We start from the raw sequence: 23,081 nt of genomic DNA, 5'->3' as shown, positions 1-23,081 counted from the left end.
AGCACTGAAATAGAAGTCAAGAGCTTTGCTTTTTGTCCTAGCTTTCCTTTTTATGGGCTCCATTATTGACTCTCATAATTTCTGAAAGAAGTCACTTCCTCGTCAGTAAAACAAGGGTGTTAGATTATATATTTTGTAAGCTGATGCCTTCAAATTTAAAAAAAATAAACAAACTTGTGCTTCTATAAAAAGTCAGGATTCCAGAAGAAAATTCTCAGAAGTCATGGGAAGTAAAGAGGAAAGACCCAAATATTAGCAAGGACCTTGTGGACACATGAGACATGCTGCTTCTTTCCAAAAATGCTCACCTTCTCTTTTTCTCTGTCATATTGCACAGCATATGCCATGATGCCCTTGATTTCTACTGCAAGTTATTATATTCAATTCAACATACATTGTTTGCACAAAAATATCTGTGAGACTCAAGTCTCACCTCATTATTCCACTATGGATTCAGTCCTTCTTAAGGAACATGAATTTAGAATTTGACTGTCTCTGAAGAAGGAGTACAAAGCAAGATGTGTGTCATTGTTTGCTCCTTGGTCAAGGATGATCCACACTTAGTGGGGTGGGTTAACAAAAAACTTCAAATAAAAAAACAGTGAGATCAAACATATCAGGGACATGAATATTAAAGAAGAAATCAGAAGAGGAGTGGACAGAAATAGATTTGATACATTTTCATCAACAAAGACTGTATCCTGTATCAGTGGATAGAAATTTTCTAACTGAACTAAGGCCTTTGGCACCTATTTAAAGATCTGTTTGAATTTTACTAAGGGACCCAAGTTTGAACCTGCAGAATACTTATGGAGTTCTGGTCTACTGTCCCTTCTTCGTTTAAACCCCTGCCTTTTGGGAAATAGCTGCATAAAATCTCAGCAAGTGTGTGCTTACTTGTTAATGAACTCAGTGCACTGACTGCATAGTTCTCTGTGTGTTTTGTTTGGCCATCAAAGCCTTGGGCTTTGGCTTCCATGCAGTGTTAATTCTACCTCTGTGCCTCCAAAGCTAAGAAAAGCATGGAATTGTTCCTGGATGAAATCCTGTCATCCATTTGCTTTAGGTTTCAGGAAAATGCAAATATAAAAGATCACCACAGAACATTTTTTTAATGTAGACCAATGTTTAAGTAATTATTTAAATATGTAGGATGGAGGTAAATCATGAGTTTATCTTTGGTACTTCTATTGTATCCCTTCCTTGTGTCTTTCTTAACCCTCTTTGTGCTATCTGATTTCTCCTCTCAGGCATCCAACATGGTAGTTCTCACTATTATTTACGGACATCAAACCTACTATCAGAAAAAAATTTTCATATCAGCTCTTTATAGCTTACTATGAATTTAGGCCAATGGATTTCCTGTCCCAGGGACATTTGCATTATAGAACTGAAAGTAGAAAGAAAGTCCTTCCTAATGGAACGTCAGAAGGGCCTTTCCAGCACCTTTAAGACACTAAGAAACTGTAGCCCGCTTTGCCTTAAACTTGAGTTGCACCTGAGCATATATTAGCACTAATTACTCTCTGTCCTCTAGTTAAATTGAGTCCAGTGACTCAAATAAATAGGAGTATGGGTGCCAGCCCCCAAATTCTGATAATATTTGAGTAACACAGTTCATTTGTAAAGTTAGAGCTAGTTTTCCTTGTTCTCTATTTTTTCCTATTATGTAATTTCCAAGGTGTGATAAAAAACTATGGTGAATGTTTAAATTCAAAAAAATATTAAAGTAAAAGACATATTGCCATTAAGACCCCTCAAAATACTCCCCTCACTTTGAACACAGTTTTCCCATCGTTCTTGCTACTATCTAAAGCAGTTCTGGAAGTCCTCTTTCGTGAGTGTCTTTACTTCATCCTCCATCAGGACAATGCTCCGTGTCACACATCGCTTCTGGCACGGCAGTTTCTGTCAAATAAAAACATTACTGTGTGTCCTCATCCACCTTATTGACCGGATCTGGCCACGTGAGACTTCTGGCTCTTCCCCAAAGTCAAAATGATTCAGGACATCAAGGCAGCCACGACAGCGCAACTAAAGACACTCATGAAAGAGGACTTCCAGAACTGCTTCAGAAAGTGGCAGGAATGATGGGATAAGTGTTTGAAGCGAGGGGAAGAGTTTTAAGGGGATTAATGGCAATGTGTCTTTTATTGTAATAATTTTGTTTATTTAAACAGTCACCGTAGTTTGACCACACCTCATATTTTATGTCTGCCTGCCTTGTTAGACTGGAGCCCTTCCAGGTCAGGTACCGCACCTTATTCAACTCTGGCTCTCTAGGCCCAGCACAGTGTCTGGCTCATTGAAAACCCTTCCAAACAAATAGATTCCTGCAGTTGAAAGCTGCCAAGTACTGTTTCCCTAAAATGACATGCCCAGTTCTCTTACACCAAGGATTTTTCCTCTAATTTCATAGAATACCCACAATGAAGGAAAAGCTAAACCAGCCTGTCACAGGACAAACTCCACTCAATTCAAAACAATAGTTAGGGTATTTCAGAGTCTGCAATATGCTACACTTGGAACCAGAAATACAAGAATTGCCTCTGGGTCGAGAACTGAGGAACATTATGTTCTTCGTGATTCTAGAATGGAAAGGCCTTCATAGAACAGAAGGAACAAATCCTGGTTTTAGTTCATCATCAGTGTAAGATGCCATGTATTTACTAGAGTAAATGCCACCCAAAGCCCAGAGGGTTAGCTGGAGCAGCTGATGCCCTGTACCACGCTCTGCATATGTCTCATGTCATCAGGTCACATCAACTTAGGTTGTGCCCAATACTGTGTGTTACACCAAGTGCATCGCCATGTGATATAGTCTGTGTTTCCTTAAAAATTGTATAAAAATAAAAGGAGAGTTCCTTAAAAATAAAGTAGGGGAATTTCCAGGTTCTTTGTGCAAGCAGTGACTCTGCTACATTTTACAAATGAGCAGCCTCTTTTGGTCCACAAGACTTTGGGGCTGTTGGCCATCAGCAAGCTGTGAAATTACTAGGTTAAGAATGGAATATACAGTACAGACCTAAATTGTATATTGAGTTGTGAAATGAGGTTTTAATGGCGGTGAGTCTGCAAACTTATGAAAATTATTCGCATGGATACCAGCTGTCCACTTTTTGGGGAAGGAGGTAATAAGATTGGAGAGAAAGGGGGAATTTTATAAAGGATCTTTAAAATGTCAATATTTATTCAATGTATTAGATATCTCTCATATACAATACACTATCTTGGCCCTTTGAGGGGGGTTGCAGAATATGCAAAATCCAAATATATTAGCTTTAAAGAGCTTACTAATTAGAAAGAATATTAACTTTAAAATACAGACAGACATCATTTCATTTATTGAGCACTTACTTTGTGTCATATACTGTGACAAGTATTTTTAGGTACTCTGTCTCTGGGGTCAGCAAACTATGGCCAAAGGGGCAAATGTAGTCCACTGCCTGTTTTTGTAATACAGTTTTATTGAAATGTAGACATGCCCAATGGTTTGAGTGTGGGTTATGGCTGCTTTTGTGCCACAATGGCAGAGTTGAGTAGTTGTGACAGAGTTGAGACAGTCTGGCCTGCAAAACTAAAATACTTTCTATCTGGTCCTTTACAGAAAGTATTTGCTGACCTCTGCCCTATATCATTCAGTCTCACAAGAATACTCAGAGATAAATGTGGTGTTTCCCATTTTACAACTACAATAACTGAGGGTTACAGGTTATGTAACTTGGTAAGTGGCAAACCTTGAATTTGATTTTAGATTTGTCTGATTCCAAAAATCCATGTTCTTATGCCATATTCATGTATAGAAATAGCCAAAATATGAGGTAGGAAGAAATAAGAGCCTTATAGATTCACAGAGAAACTGTTACTAGAATTCAAAAAAGAGAGAGATTATTTTGAGTCTTGGGTAATAAAGATTCTAAAGAAGATCACATTTGAATATAATCAAGCTGAAGAAAAGTTCAGAGATCAAGTTCACATGTTTAGTTAGAAGCAGAGCTGGGAATAGAACCTGTTTTCCACTCATCTAGCCCAAAGTATGCTGTTGATTACTGAAATTTTTGTGTGTATGTGAGTGTAAATGTTATAGAATGGCAGAATTATTTGAATGAGAATTTGTATAGTATGCTCAATTGTAATTGAGCTAAAGGGCCTGTGCTTCCTTTATTGAATCAATCAAAAACACATTTGTTTTTTTTGTTTATTATTTACACAGTACAATCATTCACCCACCATCCTACCAAATATACTTTTGTTGTAGAGAATCATACTTCTGAGACCGTGGGAACCTCTAGCAATCTCACCAACTTTAAGATTCAAATGATAAACAAGAGACCACAAGAGTCAAATGTTCATATACATCTTGCCATGCAGAATCAGGCAACTCTAGGCCAGGAGAAAAATGGAAACGAGAACAAGTGCAGCCAAAGGAAGCTTACCTGATACTGTAGAGCACTTTGCCATTTTTTGAAATCCGAAGCAATTTGTTGTCGGTGGTGACATCATGGAAGTTGGCACCCTTCTCATTGGCAAAGAACAAATCAGGTTTCCAAATGGAGTCCAGCATCGATGGGTCCAAGTCCAGGGAATCATCAGGGTACTCACTGTATGCCAGCCGGGAGTCATTCCACTGTTGTCTCAGAAAAATGTTCACTCGGTAATCCTACAGAAACGCCAAACATAAGAGTTACTTATTGACCATTCCGCAGAAGAGGTCCATCTGTATTGCCCCCTCACTCTTCTCCCTGATTTGATGCATTGTTGTTTGAGTAAACCAAGCTGTGTATATATCTTGGTCAAAAATAAACCACTCAGTTTATTACTAGGAGTGGGAACAGAAGGGAGAAAGAAAGAAGATTCAACCAAAGCAGAATACTAATTGAATAGGTTGACTTGGTTGAATTTTGTAATGTTTAAAGTATTCATTCTGGAAGGAAATAATCCTAAGTCAAGCTGATGTGGCTATAGAAAAAGATAACGATGAGTACAGAAGTCAGTCTGTGATGGCAGATTGTCAAATAAAACTCATTCATTTTCCAAATCAGAAATGACATGATCTCTTTTTCTCATTCTGCTCAGACGCTTTGGGCAGAAGGAAACCCACTGTGTACTTTTGGTAGTGAAAATCTTATTATAAAACTCTGACGTGGTGGGGCAATATTTTTTAAATTCATCAACATCAATATTGAGATGCTTCATGTTGACAAGATAATTCCCTCACAGCTACTAAATTTGAAATTCTTAAATATTTTATCACTTCTCTGAATGGGTTATATCTATAGTAGTTGACTTGATGCTTCACCAAAAGAGATCTTTTTCCTATTCTTCTAACCTGAGCACCTTCTGACAAAGGTGCTTCTCCCTATGGGAGCCTCGGGTACATTCCCGCTTGATCTGCGAATTCCCTTCTGTGCTAATGAATCAGGTTAGGTGAGTGACTGGGGATTTCTACTCAAAGGTCTTTAGGTTTCTGGAAACTGTTACTACACTTGATAGTGTGGACCAGGTAGAGGCTTAAACAGTATTTCCTACTCAGGAGGAACTATGGTTCAGAGATAATAGTTGTCCACTCCTGCCACTTGTGGTCACTTAGGGTGATATATTCTCATTCTTATCCTCTTTCCTTTACCTTTTTCATACTCATTAGCTCCATTTCCATATCTTTGGCACCTGGATTTTTGACCATTGTTTACCTTGTTCTAATGGTGATCAACTTGTCCTTGTTTGCCTGAGAACTACTCAGTTTTAGCCCCCAAAGCCCCACATTTGGGGAACCCCCTAAATCCTGAGCAAAACTGGAATGGCTGGTTACTCTACCAGATACAGTGGGCACAACCTTGGGATGGTCAGTTTGGGTTAATTCTCTTAGGGCCAAAAGAAAAAATAACTAACTTATAAAGATCAGGGTGTATGGAAAAGAGCTTCAATCCAGTGCCTTCCACCTATTAGGAAACTCTCCAAATTCCCATGACTGCTTTTTAAATATAGCCGTCCTGATAATCAGCCTGATAGAGTATTTTGAAGATGGTATTTCTAACAAAGCATGCTCAGTGTAGTAGGCCTAAAGAATGCTATTATAATAATCAAATATAATAGTTACTAACTTCTGAAAATCAGTCATCAAAACCCAGCCTATTTGGAAAGGCTGGAATATGAAAACAAGTAACTTTAAAGTTCTCCATTGTACAACAGAAGAACTTTCTGACTTGGAAAATTTTATCAGCTGACTTTTAGCTGGCATTATACCACGCCTGCACAGCAAATTCTCAGACCTAAGAGGGCACTGTTTTGGGCCCAGCCTTGCTTTCATCCCATTCGATGTCTTCACTGGGTTCCACCTTCATCCCCCGCCCGTGAGCGAACCAGGAAATGGCAGAACCTCAACGTTCTCCCCATCACCAGTTTTGGAATTGTCCAAAGGGAACAGAAGGTTGTAACTGGAAAGAGATTACCAGGTCTGTGTTTAATTGGCAACAGGAGTTACTGGAATCTTTGGAGTTTTGTGTGAGTAAAGAGTAGAATGTGCGATTTGAGGAAAATCAAAAAAAGGGCTATTGAAAATATAATCCAATGTAAGTGTGAAATAAATACATCAACTGTGAGATTTTCTTAAGGTTCCTTAGGGGGGGAAAATGCAGCTTTTCCAGTGTTGGACATCCACCCCTTTTATTTCCCTTAGACTGAGAGCCAGTTATCCATAACAATTTTGTTTTTTTTTTTATGGAGTCTATGAGCTTGTTTCAGTAGGAAGTAGGAGAGAAGATGATCTCATCCTTTAGCCAATTATGGAGGTACAGAAACTCTAAGTATGGGATGTAATACCAGCTGGAAATAACAGAGGTGAAAGGGTTAAATATCTTAGGCCATTGGGAAACCAACAAGCTACCCCCCACGCCCCCCACCCCCAGGAGGTAACCATAAGATGAGAGAGGCCAGGAGAATCCAGATAGAGAGTATTGGGCAGCAAAATCACCAAGGGAACATCGATGTAATCCTCCCTTGAGCCCAAGAATGATTTAAAGATGCATATTGAGAGACTCTAGAGAATATTATGTTAGTGACATATAATATGACAAGGTTGACCTGTAAAAAAAAATCTCAATATACATTTTCACAGCTAATGTACATCTTTGTAAAAAGTCTTTCCCAAGAGTATTTTCTGATGCTTTCTGGTTTTCTATTTTGAATTTTATATAGAGAGACAATAATAAAATAGATTCTCCCAGTATTATAACTTTGAAAAGATCACTGAATCTATCATATCACAATAGAACCATTAAATGTCTAACAGTTAATTTAAAATAAATCAATCCTCCTATTTGTAAACAAGGATAAGTGGAAAACCAAGAGGAAAAATTATGTTTTATGCCACCATGACAGGAATCATATGAAATAAGGTCTTTATTAGATCTTTGGAAGTATTTGTTCTTTTTAATACAAATGCATTAAAATTTTCCATAGTTTTGGTTATGATGATATACACTATTCTAAAATAAATAGCAACCCTTAAAACCTATTAGACTAGAAAAGGACACCCAAGAGCCTAAAGAAGTAACTAGCCAAAGAAAATACTTTCTGTGACTGTTGGTCTGTAATTGTTTCAGTTCTCCGTCATTTTCAACATAGGGTTTCTATGTGTGATTTATCTATGCATCATCTCTGTTTATTTACAGATAGGTTTATTTTTTCATGATATTCCCAACCACAGGAGATAGTTAGATTGTTCTGTAGTCATTCTTTGTCTTTCTTTTCACTTCTAGGTTTAATGAAATATTAAAGGGGGAGTAAATATTGAGAGGCATGTTTAAATGCAGACTGAATTTTCTTTTAGCCTGCCTTCCCTCTCCAGAGACAGATTCTACTTCAAATAAATATTTCCTTGTATTAAAATTTGCTTTCCTAATATTGACTATCTGTGTATTGGATTAGGTAATGAAAAATTCAAATTAGGATATATGTGTGTGTATGTGTGTGTGTGTGTCTATAGATAGATAGATAGATAGATAGATAGATATAGATATAGATACACATCTTAATTTTTCAAAAGCTACATGTAAGTCATCTAATCTTTATTATATTCTTAACATAGGTAATACAAGTACCTGCATTCCATACTATTATTTCATATGAAATTTAGAATGTTTAAAGTTTCACTTTTTGGGGTACCTTCTAATACTATGCCCATGCCAAAGATTGTTTCCTTAAATTGAATTATTTTGGTACTATTATATTTAGTCTGGCATTTGTACATAGAGATTTCCTCTCTGCCTCATACATACTCTTACTAAACCTTACTAGTACTCTTTTATTATATCTGTATGCATTTTTAATCCAATTATGTTATAAAGTTATCAAAGACAAGGGCATGCTTTGTTGAGTCCCCATAGTGCCTATGTGGCACTTTGATTTTAACCTCTGACTACACCGTGGTGCAGTCTTCATCATCTTGGGTCTGTGCTAGTTTTGATAGAGAAAGTTAGCCTTGAATTTAAAATTATGGGGTGACAGTTACTTTCTGATGAATTCAGTCTTTAACATTGCATTCTTAATTTAGAGACCAAGGTCACCTTATATCTCAGTTGAACAAAATGCCAGGCTTGTGGTAGATCCTTGGTTCTTCCTTAAAAAGTCAGAAATAGGAAATGTAGCTACCTGCTATTCCTGATAATTTAGCATCTCCTTATGAATTTGCTTAGTCAGCTGTGGAATGAAAGGGAACCCATAGAGTCATTTCAGCGAGTATAGCACAGCATGCATTCTTACAAGGACCTGTCTACCTCTTATCCAGTTCCTCAGGAATGCGATTTCAGATCAGAGATAAAACAGCTCTTCACCCTGCAGCAGGAACCAGCAGTGCATGTGGAAGTTATCTTTTGGGACAGAGTTTGGGGGAGCTGGAATCATATTATGGGCACGCTTGCTGAGTGGAGAAATTATGTCTACTTTCAGCTCTTGCTCCTCCCCTCCCGCAAATTTAAACGAGGAGGGTGTCAGGATCTGATGCTGTGACCTGGGCAGTGTTCCAGCATCCACAGGTCTGAATCACACTCTGTGTACCCACATCTTCCAGGCAATCATTGCCAAGCTTTGAGGAGACTCTGTCGTCTCCATTTTCTGATGGCCCAGTCCTGCGGAGAACTGCATGCAGATAGCATGCAAATCCTCTTGACATTCACTGACATGATTAATATTCCCAAATGATGCCTTTAAATCAGGAAAGAGGGGGAGCAAATCTGCTCTCCATCCTGTAAATTTACTTGCCATCAGTAGCTAAAGAAAAGGGGGTAAGAAAGAAAAGGGAATGGTAAACTGACATCCCCAAACCATATACTATAACCTTTTTCATTACACATGCCTTACTAGTCTTTTGGAACCCCCCCCAAAAATTTGTTCCCCTGAATATTAACACAAGGTCAATTAGAAATATCAACACAGGGTCCATCAATAGATCCCTGACTCTTAATGAACGAAAGTGTGTATTTTGGAATAATGTATATCATCATAATGATCCGGAAAAATAGCCCTTAGAATAACACAAGTATGTTGTCCTGTGAGCACATATCATCAACAGTTACAAAGCGAAGTAGTTCAAGGTCCTCTTGGCTCTATAGTGAGCCTATACTTTGTGGGATATCATCACACACAGGAGGGGCACAATGGATAGCACCGAAAGAAAGTCATATTGGGTTCTTAAAACAGATCTTTGCCTCTTATTTAGAAACAAACACCCACACTGAATCCTTCAATAATGCTATCAGTATGATGGGGTGAAAGTAGGAAACTCAACATTCTGAGGTATTCTTGGAAAAATTCATACCAGAAAATGTAGAGAAAGCAAAACTCTTATCCCCCCAAAGAGCACTTATCAATGTCCTCAGTGATGTTCTGACTCCAACTAAAGACAGTTCAGGGAAGAATCTGGTTCTGTTTAAATTTTTTCGACCAATTTTTTTGAGCCAAATTTTGTGCAAGTATGGGTAAATTGATGAGTGATCAAATCTCAGGGTTTTGATAAAGGCAGCTCGGGCTGTGGTGACTCTCTGTGGGTGTATCAGGTAGGTTCCCAGGCAGGGCCTCAGGGATTGGGAAAGATAAAGCCCTTTCAAGATGGAACAATTTGCAGGTTCTTATGAGCATCTGAATATATAAATATTGATGCCTTAGATCCAGGTTGGCACCTTATGACCTGTGGGCCAAATGTGGCAACAACATGTTTTTATAAGTAAAGTTTTTTGGACTGCAGCCACACCTACTCGCTTACTATTTTCTATGGCTGCTTTCATGCCAAAAGGGCAGAATTGAGTACTTGTGACACAGAGTCTTAAGTATTTATGGTCTGGCCTTTTACAGAAAAACTTTCGCCAGTCCCTACCCTACATGGCATGAGGATTTATTCTTTGATGTAAGCATGATAGAGTTTCAGAAAATATTTTTTTAAATTTCACACAAAAGCCATAATTAAAGAAAACAAAAGATACTTTGTATTATATCATTACATTAAAAGCTAAGAAATAAAAGAAAAGAAGCGTAATATGCATCACTCTTCTGACCATGCGATTCAGGATATCTCATTCAGCAGAATAAACAGGCCGTTGATACTCCACTTGAGCAATGAGTTTCAAATTTTTTCATAGGAAACATGACAAAGAACACTTTACGAAGTGACCAGGAAGCACCTAAGCAGCTCATTTAGTAAATACCTGCAGTAGCTGTTAAAGACACAGGAAAACAAGGATGTCCATAGTTTCCGTTTCCATCTCCTTAAATATTAAGCTTTTTCTTGCATTAATGAGCATTGAAAAGGTGCGCATTTATAGTTTTGATTGAGGGTAAAATGCAATGAGGAGATTTAATCAAAGCAGCAGGAGGCTAATTAATGCAATCAGCATTAGGTCGTGCAAATATTGTCATTGAATGCCATTGTGTAAAGCTGGTGACAGTGATTTGGGCTGCTGGGAGATTCACCCCTCTGTGAAGGGAAAAAACCAAGAGGGGAGAGACAGAAACTGAATGCCAAGCCCAGAGCTGGATTATTCTTTCCATATCCCATGTTTCTTATGAGTCATTTAATAACTATGCAACCTATCTTATTTGGGTAAAATTCTTAATGCACTACATCCTGTCAAAGCCCCAGAAGTCTATTTCGTGGCAATGCTGTGTCAGAATAATATTAAAATAGGGAGTGGGGTCGCATTATTTCTAATTTTGCCAGTGGAAAGGAGTTGTAAAAGGTAAATTATTTTAGCATCAAGGACAGCAGAAAGAACAATAATTTGTTAAACATAATCCCAATAGCCTAAAAGAGAAAATTCATAAAAACGTGGAACACTGTTTTTTACTTCTCAGTGGCATTATGCTCATTATTTCACTTCTTGAATGTTTCTAAGACATCAGCCATCATAGTACATACTTGATCAAACTCAACTATATTTTGTTTTGATCTCATCCAATAAAATGGCAATATACTTTACATAGTCATGAAAATTAAAACCAGCCAATAGACTTAGGATGTAAAATAAATTGTATGGGGACCAAGAAAATATTTCACCCAAAAAACAAAACAAAACAAAAAAACAGACTCATAAAAACAGAGACCAGAGGGATGATTCCTAGAAGGAAGGTGGGGGGGGATATAGTCAATAATATTTTGATAAGTTTACACTGTGACAGATTATTACTAGAATTAGTGGGTGGTCACAGTGTAAGGTATAAAAATATCAAATCATTGTATTGTACACCTGAACTGATATAACCAATATAAGATTATATACCAACCAAACTTAAGTAAAAAAATAAATTTTAAAAAATGCAATCTCCACACAATATCATAGCACTGTAAGGCCACTGGTCTAATAGGCTGTGTCCCATGCAACACCATAACCATGACATTTATAAGGAATCTTGGTGAATTTTATGGTATCTAAAATCTTTATCATGTACATGAGACATGTTTGCATGTACATTATGATGAGCTTTTAATAGTTTGATGTTTATGTTATTTTTTTAAAGTCATGCGTGTGACATAATTGCTATGGATTTGGGATTACTTTCTATTGCCAGAAAATGTGTGTGTATGTGTATTTATTGTAAAGTCAGACCCCTTGGCATACATCTTAAATGCTGCATATCCTAGGCTTGACTATGTTGAAACACCCATTATATGAAAAAGACTGGCTATAAAAAATATCTCCCAAACTTTGACATTTGTATTTCTGAATCATTGGAGATGAAAATATTTAAATATCCTTAACAATACATCATGCTTATTACTGATAATTCTATCCAAATCTAACCAAACATCAAGTGTTTCCAAAATTTCTCTGGCATGATGAATAAAAGGTTATTGAATTTTAAGTAATGAACACTTGACTAATGACTTTCTAAAGTCAAAGTGTATAAGTAATTGCTTTTTAGAGGTGAGCGAACTTGGAAATTGGCACTCAGTAAATGTCCCACAGATATACAGCGGTACTCTTTGATCCTCTATCCCATTCCTTCACACCATGGCTTCAATGCTCAGTCCCACTCACCATTGTAGTTTCTGCTATTGACCCAAAGCTGTTGATAAATATGTTGCAGGTAACATTTACAGGAGGCCCTGCAAGTTGAACAATAAATAGAAAATTTGACAGGTTGTGTTCATGGCATAATCAAGTCACATTTTCTCTTGCCAGTGGCATTGTGGCACTTACCATGGTGGTTTCTGTGACTGATCCAAAACTGTTGATAAAAATATTGCAAGTAACGTTTACTGGAGGACCTGCAGAATGCAATAAGAATATTGCAATAGACAGGGGAGCAAAAATACAGCTTCATCAACATCTGTGCAAATGACTAGAGATGTAAACAAAATTAAAATGGCGGTGAGATGGCAAAAGAAAAGTTTTACCCAGGGGTTCATGGTGATAACATTCCCACTAGTATTTTGAATAATGACAGTTAAGCGATAACTTACCCTGAGTTTTGGATTTTGAAAGTATAAGCTGAAGACTACTCAGCTGAATTGATTGTCAACAGTTGTTATCAAACTAGCTTTTCAGGTGGGTGGCTTTCCTTGACTTTAGGCTCAACAGCATCGTAAATGTCAACAGTGGGCACCCCGTGGCGATGAAATAATCTGGCTCATGGTTTTAAATGGAGTTGTATTTTTTTTTATTGTTAGTTTCAGGTGTACAGAACAATGCAATAGTTACCCTTTTCACCCTCACAAAGTAACAACCCCCCTCCCCCCAATGGAGTTGTATTTTGAACTGTGGATGGGTCAGGAATATTCACCTTCTTTTGTGTGATACCCTTTAAATCCGTAGATCTAGTTTGATTCTCTTGATACCTCTGAATTTACCCCATTCCTTCTATAATCCTTTGAACCCCAATGAAAAATTATGTACAGAAGTACAGAAACAAAGAAAATTAGCTCATTTTAAGAAACAAACACAAAAAATGTACTTAATGTCCAGATTGTTCCCCATTAACTATAGTATAAAGCAAGCGTTATTAATGTTAGATGTGCTTCAAACAAAGAGCCTATTTTTTTCCCCCAGAGAGCCAGGGACTATCTCTCTTTTCCTCCTGCCCTTTGGCTCCCATCCAAGCACTAACCAGGCCAGACTCTGCTTAGCTTCAGGGATCAGATGAGATCAGGTGTGCTCGGGGCTTACTGCCACAGCCTCTGTGCTCTCTGACAATAGATAAATCACTCTCCAATGATTTCCAGTCCCGTTTTGCTGAGGAATGTTATTGACCTCATCTAGTTCCCCCTAATGCTTTCTCAGATAAGAACGCATTGCCATGAACCATCACCTCACTCACTGCTTGCCCCTGTGGAAGTCTGTCTGTCTTCACTCAAAGGCTGAACAACCTGGTGCAAGCTACACCCAGTTAGCTCTGCACCCACCCAGCCAGTGGGATCTCAATGAGGAGTTTGGCTTGAGGCCTCCCTCAAAGACTGGTGATAAAACACAGCCGCGGTGGCCCTGGAGCACCCTGTTGTTAAACTCTACCAGTCTGCGTTGGGTTCTCAAATTGAGGAAAGGAAACTTGGGCTGAGCATGTAATGTAAATCCCCAGGCGAGGACTTCCGGTAAAAGAAGGAGTAAGGAGTTTCGGTAAAAGAGATGTGTTTAGCTCTTTTCCTTTTTAACACAACTAACTTTTCTGTTTTGAAGGAAAAAATAAATGTGATTATAAAAAAAATATTTGCAGACATTGAATCACAGGCACCATCATATTACCCAAATATTTTTCAGCTTCCAAGTTTCATGGTTCATCCCTTCATCATCTCTCTTATTTCTGCATCTGTCAAGATGAACTCCGCAGGTCACTTCCTACTCTGCTTGATTTTGTTTCTCTTTTTTGGTTACTCAAAACAAAACAAAACAAAAATGGGTCTCTTTACTGGCCATAAAATTCTATTCTACAACACATACATTTTTCTGCTAATAAGAAATAAATTAGACAAGGTAGTGGCAAGTCAAGAGACATTGCATATGTTTGTTTGTTTTTGTTATTTTTACAATAAAATGTTTCCTTTTAGATAGCCCAATTCAGGATGGAAAACTGTCATAAATTTTTGCACGCAAGATAGAGAGAAAGAACATGATGGGGGAAAGAAACAGGAAAAAGCAAATTGTCATCTTAACAGGAAGAATTTGTAATTTTAAATGTAGGTTACCTTGTACTGTACGTTATCTGTGTGGCCTCCTCATCTCGTTTGGAAGCATTTAGAAGGCTGGGTCATACCATCATATATTAATATTTGCTTTTGTCCTTCCTAGTAAATGGTAGTGTGGGTGTATTAGTGGAACTTAAAATATTTTTTAAGCTACCACATATTGACACATGAAGCATATTAAAAATGTATCTAATTTAAGCCTCACAAAAGAGGAATTGTTTTACTGCTCCAGTAAATGTTTTCAGATGAGGAAACGGGGGGGGGGGTTAGAGGGGTTAAGTAATTTGCTTAAATTCGTGCCACAGTAATTATAAAAGCTGTGATGGTGTCTCATCATTTTGAGTCTAGAAACTTAGACTTTCAGCCACTTTGCTCCACTGCATTCATTACACAACATCCCCTCTCCCTCTTGACCCGTGATATTTTCTATTGGTTTGTACATTTATGGGATAATTTTACCCTGTATATCTGACCTCTTCAGTCTTGGGCATTGTCTCAAGGTTCATTTGCATTTGGATATAAAAGCATCGAAAGAAAAAAAAGTATGTTTGGTGAGGGATTAGCACATGCACATAATAAGAACTGACACATTGAAACTTCACCCTATGCCAGGGATTGCCTTAGTGCATTCTTCATTAATTAGGTGCTACCATGTCCCGCATCTTATACATAAGGAAACTGAGGCACAAAGGTGGTTAATTAATTTTCCCGAGGTCACAGAGTTTGTAAGAGGCAGAAATTACCTAACTTTAGGGACACTTTTTTAAACTACCGGGATAAAATGGCTGAGGCCAATAGAATTATCTTAGAAGATAGAAGCTACCTAAATATGGGACTCAGCCTGCGAGGACTTTGGGTTGAATGACAGGATTGTTTCTCACTTTTAAGAGTTATCTTGATATGTGCCAGCACAACCTTTCATCTGTGTTTTAGCCCAGTAATCTGCTAAGGTGTTCTAATTAACAAGGACATATTCTTAAATGAATGAATGTGTCCTGTAAACTGTAGAAAAATAGTTACCACTAGTTAAGCTCATCTAATTGATTTATCAACAAAGTTATGATATTCCAAAGTCAATGGAATGAGGATTTGACTAGGAAAAAGGATTATGTAGACATGTTATCTCTATCACTATCCTCTCCTTCCTTTTTTCCTCCCTTCTCTTCCATCTCCTTTCTTCCCTCCCTCCCTTTTTCCCTTTCTCTCTGTCAATCTTTTGTTCTCTTTCTTACTTTTTTTTGCCTTATTCTTATGAGAAAGAGCATTATTTACATAACTCAACTATGTAATTCAAATATTAATGGAAATAAAAAGTAGATATGGACTTATTTCACTTAGCATAATATCCTGAGGGTCCATCCACGTTGTCGCAAATTTTGTCTTTTTTTTTTTAATTGGGGAATTGGCAGGATGGGAACAGTGCTGGGGAATTGGGGGGAAGGGGAACAGACAAGTTGCTGTCATTTTTTTGTTCTTCAGTCTAGTTGTGAAGGACGTTGCTTCACTGGCCCAAGTTGGCACCATCATTGCGCTCTTCCCGGGCGAGGCAGATCAGTCACTGGCTTCTGGACGGCCGCTCACTGCGACTGCTGACCGCTCACGCTGGCTGCTGGCTACACACAGTAGCCCATGGCAACCCACTGCCACAGGGGCTGCAGCCTATGCCGTGGCAGGCGACTCACGGCAGCCCAGCTCCAGGTTGAGCTGTTGTTCAGCATCTTAGCTGTAGAGGGCAGTGTCACTGACCCTCATATGTGGGATACGGGGCCCTCTGGTGTCGCAAGCCAGTTCTCAAACATCGCGCCACTCGGCCGGCCCTGTCTTCTTTTTTTTTTATTTTTATGGCTGAGTAGCATTCCCTATTGTGTGTGTGTGTGTGTGTGTGTGTGTGTGTGTGTGTCTTCGTGTCTTCTTTATCCATTCACCCATCAATGGACACTTAGGTGGTTTTCATATTTTGTCTATGATAAATAATGCTGCTATGAACATTGGGGTGATATCTTTTAGAATTAGTGTTTTTGTTTTCTTTGGATAGATACTCAGAAGTAGAATATCTGAATCATGCGGTAGTTCTATTGTTCATTTTTTGAGGCATCTCCGTACTCTTTTCAATAGTGGCTGCACCAATTTACAATCCCACCAACAGTCAGATGGAGAAAGACAAATAGGATATAATTTCACTCACATGTGGAATATAAAAATGAAACAAGCAAAACAACAAAACCAAACTCATAAATACAGACAACACTTTGGTGGTTACCAGAGGGGGAGGGGATATGGGGTGGGTGAAATGGGTAAAGGGGGTCAATTGTATGGTGATGGATGGAAACTAGACTTTTGGTGGGCAGCATGCATTAGGGTATACAGATGTCAAATTATGATGTTGTACACCTGAAACTTATATAATATTATAAACCAATGTTACCTCAATAAGAACTAGATTTGAATACTTTAAATGTATTTGGAAGGATGGTTCTCCTCCCTGCCCCCCAGCACAAACATGACAAGCCTCATCACATACTGATCCTTCTGGTTGCTACATATCACTCTCTCAGGTTGTCTTCCTTGGAGTAAGGCAGTTGTCTTGATAACCCAAGTAAAATTACAATTATGCTACTTGAAAGGGATACTAGAGTTATTGATTATTGTCCGTAAACATCTTTACTTTTGGATCAGTTGATCAAATGGTTGTAAGAGGGCAGGGGATCATGATAAATAGTGCTTCCCAGTTATACCCCCTGCTACTCACACTGTGCTTGGAAGACCAGAAGAATCAGCACCATCCGGGAGCCTATTGGAAATGCAGACCCTCAGGCCCCATTTGAGTCCAGCTGAAGCAGCCTGCACTTTAACAAAGGGAGTTTGTTTCTGCAGATCATTTTGTCTCCCTTTCAAGATCAAGATCACCTGTACTTTGTTTCGGTATTTCATGAGTGTTTATTTTATTTTATTTAAAAGATTTTATTGGCGAATTGGGTAAAGGGAACAGTATTGGAGAAGGGGAACAGCCAAGTTGTTGTCTCAATCTTAGTTGTGGAGGGTGCAGCTAGCTCAGCTCCCAAGTCCTGTCGCCATCGGGCCACCCATGGGCAGCTTGTGGCTGCTCAGCTCAAGGTGCCGTGTTCAATTTTAGCTGCAGGTGGGTGTAGCCACCATCCCATGCAGGAGTCGAACTGGAATCCTTGTTGTTAGTATGTGCTCTCACCAGCTGAGCCATCCTGCCACCTGTTGGCAGCTCAGTGGCAACTTAGCCTGGGAGCAGCTCACTGGCCCATGTGGGAATCGAACCGGTGACCCTGTTGCTCAGAGCTCACGCTCTTAACCAACTGAGCCACTCGGCTGGCCCTCATAAGTGTTTCTTTAAATGTTAACTGTAATCTGTTAACAAAACTTCTGAGGTCAAACAAGTTTGAGAAACCCTTTGGAATAAGGTTAGGCAAGTTTCTTTAGCATAGGTTTCCCCATAGTTGTGCAACCATCACCATATCTATTTCTAAGTTTTTCATCACTTTAAACAGAAACTTTGTAACCATTAAGCAAAAACTCCCTGTTCTCCTCTCTTCCCAGCCCCTGGTAACTTCTAATCTACTTCCCTTCTCTATGAATTTGTCTGCTCAAGATATCTCATCTAAATGGAATCACACAATATTCCTCTTTTCTGTCTGGCTTCTTTCACTTAGCATCATGTTTTCACGGTTCATCCATGTTGTATCATACATCAGAATTTCTTCCCTTTTTATGGATGAATAATAATCCATTGTATATATACTACATTTTGTTTATTTATTCATCTGGTCATGGATACTTGGGTTGTTTTCACCTTTTGGCTATTATGAGTAAAGCTGCAATGAAATGTTTGAGTTCCTGCTTTCAGTTCTTTTGGATATATGCCTAGGAATTTCTGGGTCATATGCTAATTCTGTGTTCAACTATTTAAGGAACTGCCATACTGTTTTCCACAGTGGCTGCACCATTTTACCTTGCCACCAGCAATGTATGAGAATTCCAGTTTCTCCACATCTTTGCTAGCACCTGTTTACCATTATTTGATTCTACCCATCCTCATAGATGTGAAGTGGTATCTCACTGTGGTTTTGATTTTCATTTCCCTAATGACTAGCAACATTGAGCATCTTCTCATGTGATTATTGGCCACCTTCTTTTGGGAGTCTATTCAAGTCCTTTGTCCATTTTTGTATTGGGTACGTTGTCTTTCTGTTGATGAGTTGTGGGAGTTCTTTATATATTCTGGATATTAAACTCTTATCAGATATATGATTTGCAACTTTCCCTCCCATATTGTAGGTTGCCTTTACTTTTTCTTGATAATGTCCTTTGATACACCAAAGTTTTTAGGTGTTTTGTTTTTTTATCACCAAAAAAGGATTTATTCAGGAAAAAGAAAAGGTTGCAACCCAGTGCATGCAGCCATGGTAAGCCACGTGCACATTCTGGTCTGCATCCCAGGATGAAGCATGCTTTATAGAAGGGAAAAGGAAATGAAGGAAAGGAGAAGTTAGAGTTCTTAGTTTTGATGAAGTCCAATTTACCTACTTTTTATTTTGCTGCTCATGCTTTGGTATCATCATCAAAAAAAAATCAACTACCAAATCCATGGTCATGAAGATTTACCCCTATGTTTTCTTTTAAAAGTTTTTGTTTCACTTCTTATATTAAGACTGTTGATTCATTTGAGATAATTTTTGTATATGGCATGAGATAGAGGTCTAGCTTCATTCTTTTGCATGTGGACATCCACTTGTTCCAGTACCATTTGTTGAAGATTCTAGTCTTTTCCCCCTTTGAATAAACTTGTTGACCTTGTGAAAATCAGTTGGCCATAAATGTATAGATTTAATTCTGGACTCTCAATTCTATTCCATTGGTCATTATGTTTATGCTGATGCCAGTATTGCATTATTTTGATTACTGTATCTTTGTTTTAAATTTTGAAATCAGGAATTGTTAATCCTTCCACTTTCTTGTTCTTTTTCAAGATTGTTTCACCTATTCAAGGCCCCTTGCAATTTCATATGAAGTTGAGGATTGGCTTTTTCACTTCTGAAAAACAAAACAAAACAAGAAACCACCCAAAGGCTATTGGAATTTTTATAGAGGTTGCACTGAATTTCTAGATTGCTTTGGGTAGTATCTACACTTTACCAAGATTAAGTCTTTCTGCTCATGAACGTGGTGTCTTTCCATTTATTTAGGTTTTCTTCTTGTATGTTACAATTTTGCTGAATTCATTTATTAGCTCTAGTAGTTTTATTTTGGATTATTTGGGATTTAAAATATATAGGATGATGTCATCTGCAAATAGAGATAGTTTTACTTCTTACTTTCAAATTTGGATGCCTTTTCTTTTTCATGTCTAATTGCTCCAGTTAAACTTCTAATACAATGTTGAATAACAGTGGTAAAAGCTGCCATCCTTATCTTGTTTCTGATCTTAAGGAGAAACCTTTAATTATTTCACCATTGAGCATGCCTCTTGTTGATGGCATATAGTTGGATCATGTTGTTGACTTTGAATTTTTCATAAATGCCCTTTATCAGGTTGAATAAGTTTCCTTCTATTCCTAGTTTTTCTGAGTGTTTTTTTTCTTATTGTGAAAGGTTATTGGACTTTGTCAACTGCTTTTCCTGCATCAGTTGAGATGATCATGTGTTTTTTTCCTTCATTCTATTATTGTGAGATATTGCTATGATTTTATTATATTGAACTGCTTTTGCATTCCTGGGATAAATCCCAATTGGTGTATAATGGTGTATAATTCTTTTGCTCTGCTGTTGGATTTGCTTTTCTAATATTGTGTTGAGGATTTTTGCATCTATATTCATAAAGGATATTGGCCTATGATTTTCTTTTCTTTTAGTATCTTTATCTGCTTTTGCTATCAGGGCAATGTTGGCCTCATAGAATGCTTTTGGAAGTATTCTTTCCTCTTTTATTTCTTGGAACAGTTTGAGAAGGATTGGTGGTAATTCTTATTTAAATGTTTGGAAAAATTCACCAGTGAAGCTGTACAGTCCTGAATTTTTCTTTGTTGGAAGATTTTTAATTACTCATTCAATCTCTTTACTTGTTACATATCTGTTAAAGTTTTCCATTTCATCTTCAGTGAGTTTAGGCAACTTGTGTGCTTCTAGGTATCTGTCCATTTCATCTAGGTTATCTAATATGTTTATAATCCTCTCATAATTCTTTTTTATTTTTGTGATGTCAATAGTAATGCCTCCACTTTCATTTCTGATTTTAGTTATTTGAGCCTTCTCTTTTTTTTTCTTTGTCAGTCTAGCTAACAGTTTGTAACTTTTATTGATATTTTAAAAGAACCAACTTTTGAGTTTGTTGATTCTTTAATTGCTTTTTATTTTCCTCCACTGTAATCTTATTATTTATTTCCTCTGAGAACTTGGAGTTTACTTTGCTCTTCTTTTTCTAGTGTCTCAAGCTGTGCTATTAGGTTATTGATTTTAGATCTTTCTCCTCTTTTAATGCAGGCATTTATATTATAAATTTTCGTCTGAGCACTGCCTTTACTGTATGCCATAAGTTTTTGTATGTCATGTTTTTGTTTTTATTCATCTCTAATTTCCCTTGTGATTTCTGCTCTGACCCATTGGTTGTTTAGGAGTGTGTTAATTTCCAAATGTTTGAATTTTCTGGTTTTCCTTTTATTGTTGATTTTTAGCTTTATTCCACTACGGTTGGAAAATATACTTTTTATGATTCCAGTCTTTTAAAATTTATTAAGATTTTTGGCCCAATTATGGTCTATTCTGGAGAATGTTTCATATACACTTGAGAAGAGTGTGTACTCACTGTTTCTGGGCAGAACATTCTATATAAGCTTGTTAGGTCTAGTTTGTTTATAGTGTTGTTCATGTCCTCTCTTTCCTTACTGATTCTTATAAATATTCTATGAATTATTTAAAATGGTATATTAAACTCTTCAGCTATTATTGTAGAAGTGTTATTTCTTCCATCAGTTCTGTCAAGGTTTACCTCATATATTAATATTTTGGGGCTCTGTTGTTTGATGTACAAGTATATATTTTTAGAATTGCTATATCATCTTGATGGTTTGACCCTTTTATTAATATTTAATGTCATTCTTTGTCTCTTTTAAGTGATTTTGACTTAAAGTCTATTTTGTCTGATGTTAGTATAACGACCTCAGCTCTCTTTTGGTTCCTATTTGCATAGAATGTCTTTTTCCATTTTTTCACTGTCACTCTACTTGTGTCTTTGGATCTAAAGTGTCTTATAGATAGCATATAGTTGGATCACACTTGTTTTATCCGTTCTTCTAATCTATGTCTTTTGATTAGGAAGTTTAGTCCATTTCCATTTAAAGTACTTGATTATAAGGAGTGACTTACTTCTGCCATTTAGTATTTGATCTCTGTATATTTTACAGCTTTTGTCTCTCTTTACTTCTATTATACCCCCCTTTTGTGTGTAGTTGAGTTTTTTGCAATAAAGCATTTTGTTTCTGCTTAATTTCCTTTTTTGTATACTTTTTTAGATATTTTATTTGTGGTTGCCATGGGGATTACATTTAACATCCTCAATTAATAACAGTCTAGTTTGAATTGATACCAATTTAACTTAAATAACATACAGAAACTCCACTCCTATACAACTACATTCTTCTCCCTTTATTTTGTTGTCACAAATTATATCTTTATTCATTATGTGTCCAATAGCATAGATTAATAGCCTTTAAAATACATTCATCTTTCAAATCCTGTAAGAGATAAAAAGTAGTTATAAACCAAAAGTACAATAATACTGTTTTTATATTTACCAATGTATTTACCTTTACCAGAGATCTTTATTTCCTCATTAGGCTTTTAGTTACTGTCTAGCATCCTTTCATTTCAACAGGAAGGACCCCTTTTATCATTTATTATAGGGCAGGTCTAGTTATCATGAACTCTCCGCTTTTGTTCACTTGGAAATGTCTTAATTTGTCTTTCATTTGTGAAAGACAGTTTTGCTGGATATAAACAATCAGTTACAGTTTTTATTTTTGTTTTTAATTTTCAGCACTTTAAATATATCATCCCACTGCCTTCTGGTCTCCAAGATTTCTACTGAAAAATTGGCTGATGATCTTATTGGTGATCCCATGTAAGTAATGAATCACTTTTCTCATACTATTTTTCTTTGGCTTTCAACAGTTTGATTATAAAGTTTCTCAGTGTGAATCTTTTTGGTTTTCCTATTTGGACTTTATTGGTATTAATTGGAATTGTAGATTTGGGAGTTTTATCAAATTTGGGAAGCCAATATTTCTGCAAATATTTGTTCAAATATTCTATTTTTTATTGTTAGTTTCAGGTGTACAGAACAATGCAATAGTTACCCTTTTCACCCTCACAAAGTAACAACCCCCCTCCC

General features: G+C 37.2%; 1 protein-coding gene across 3 annotated transcripts in view; it reads right to left on the bottom strand.

Annotated features, from left to right (window-relative positions):
- GLRA2 (glycine receptor alpha 2) overlaps positions 1-23,081 on the bottom strand; it is a 170,807-nt gene that overhangs the window by 113,190 nt on the left and 34,536 nt on the right. The window contains exons 3-4 of one of the 3 annotated variants that reach the window (XM_019665938.1): positions 12,690-12,757; positions 4,437-4,660 (exon numbers count right to left, since the gene is read on the bottom strand). In XM_019665938.1, the coding sequence (XP_019521483.1) occupies positions 4,437-4,660; positions 12,690-12,757 (292 nt within the window). Of the gene's footprint in view, positions 1-4,436; positions 4,661-12,527; positions 12,596-12,689; positions 12,758-23,081 lie in introns of all 3 variants that reach the window. The other 2 variants (XM_019665947.1, XM_019665956.1) reach the window with 2 other exon arrangements.

This window comes from Hipposideros armiger, unplaced genomic scaffold (assembly GCF_001890085.2).
Source record: "Hipposideros armiger isolate ML-2016 unplaced genomic scaffold, ASM189008v1 scaffold_13, whole genome shotgun sequence".
Lineage (NCBI taxonomy): Eukaryota > Metazoa > Chordata > Mammalia > Chiroptera > Hipposideridae > Hipposideros > Hipposideros armiger.
This window is presented reverse-complemented; position numbering and strand designations above follow the sequence as displayed.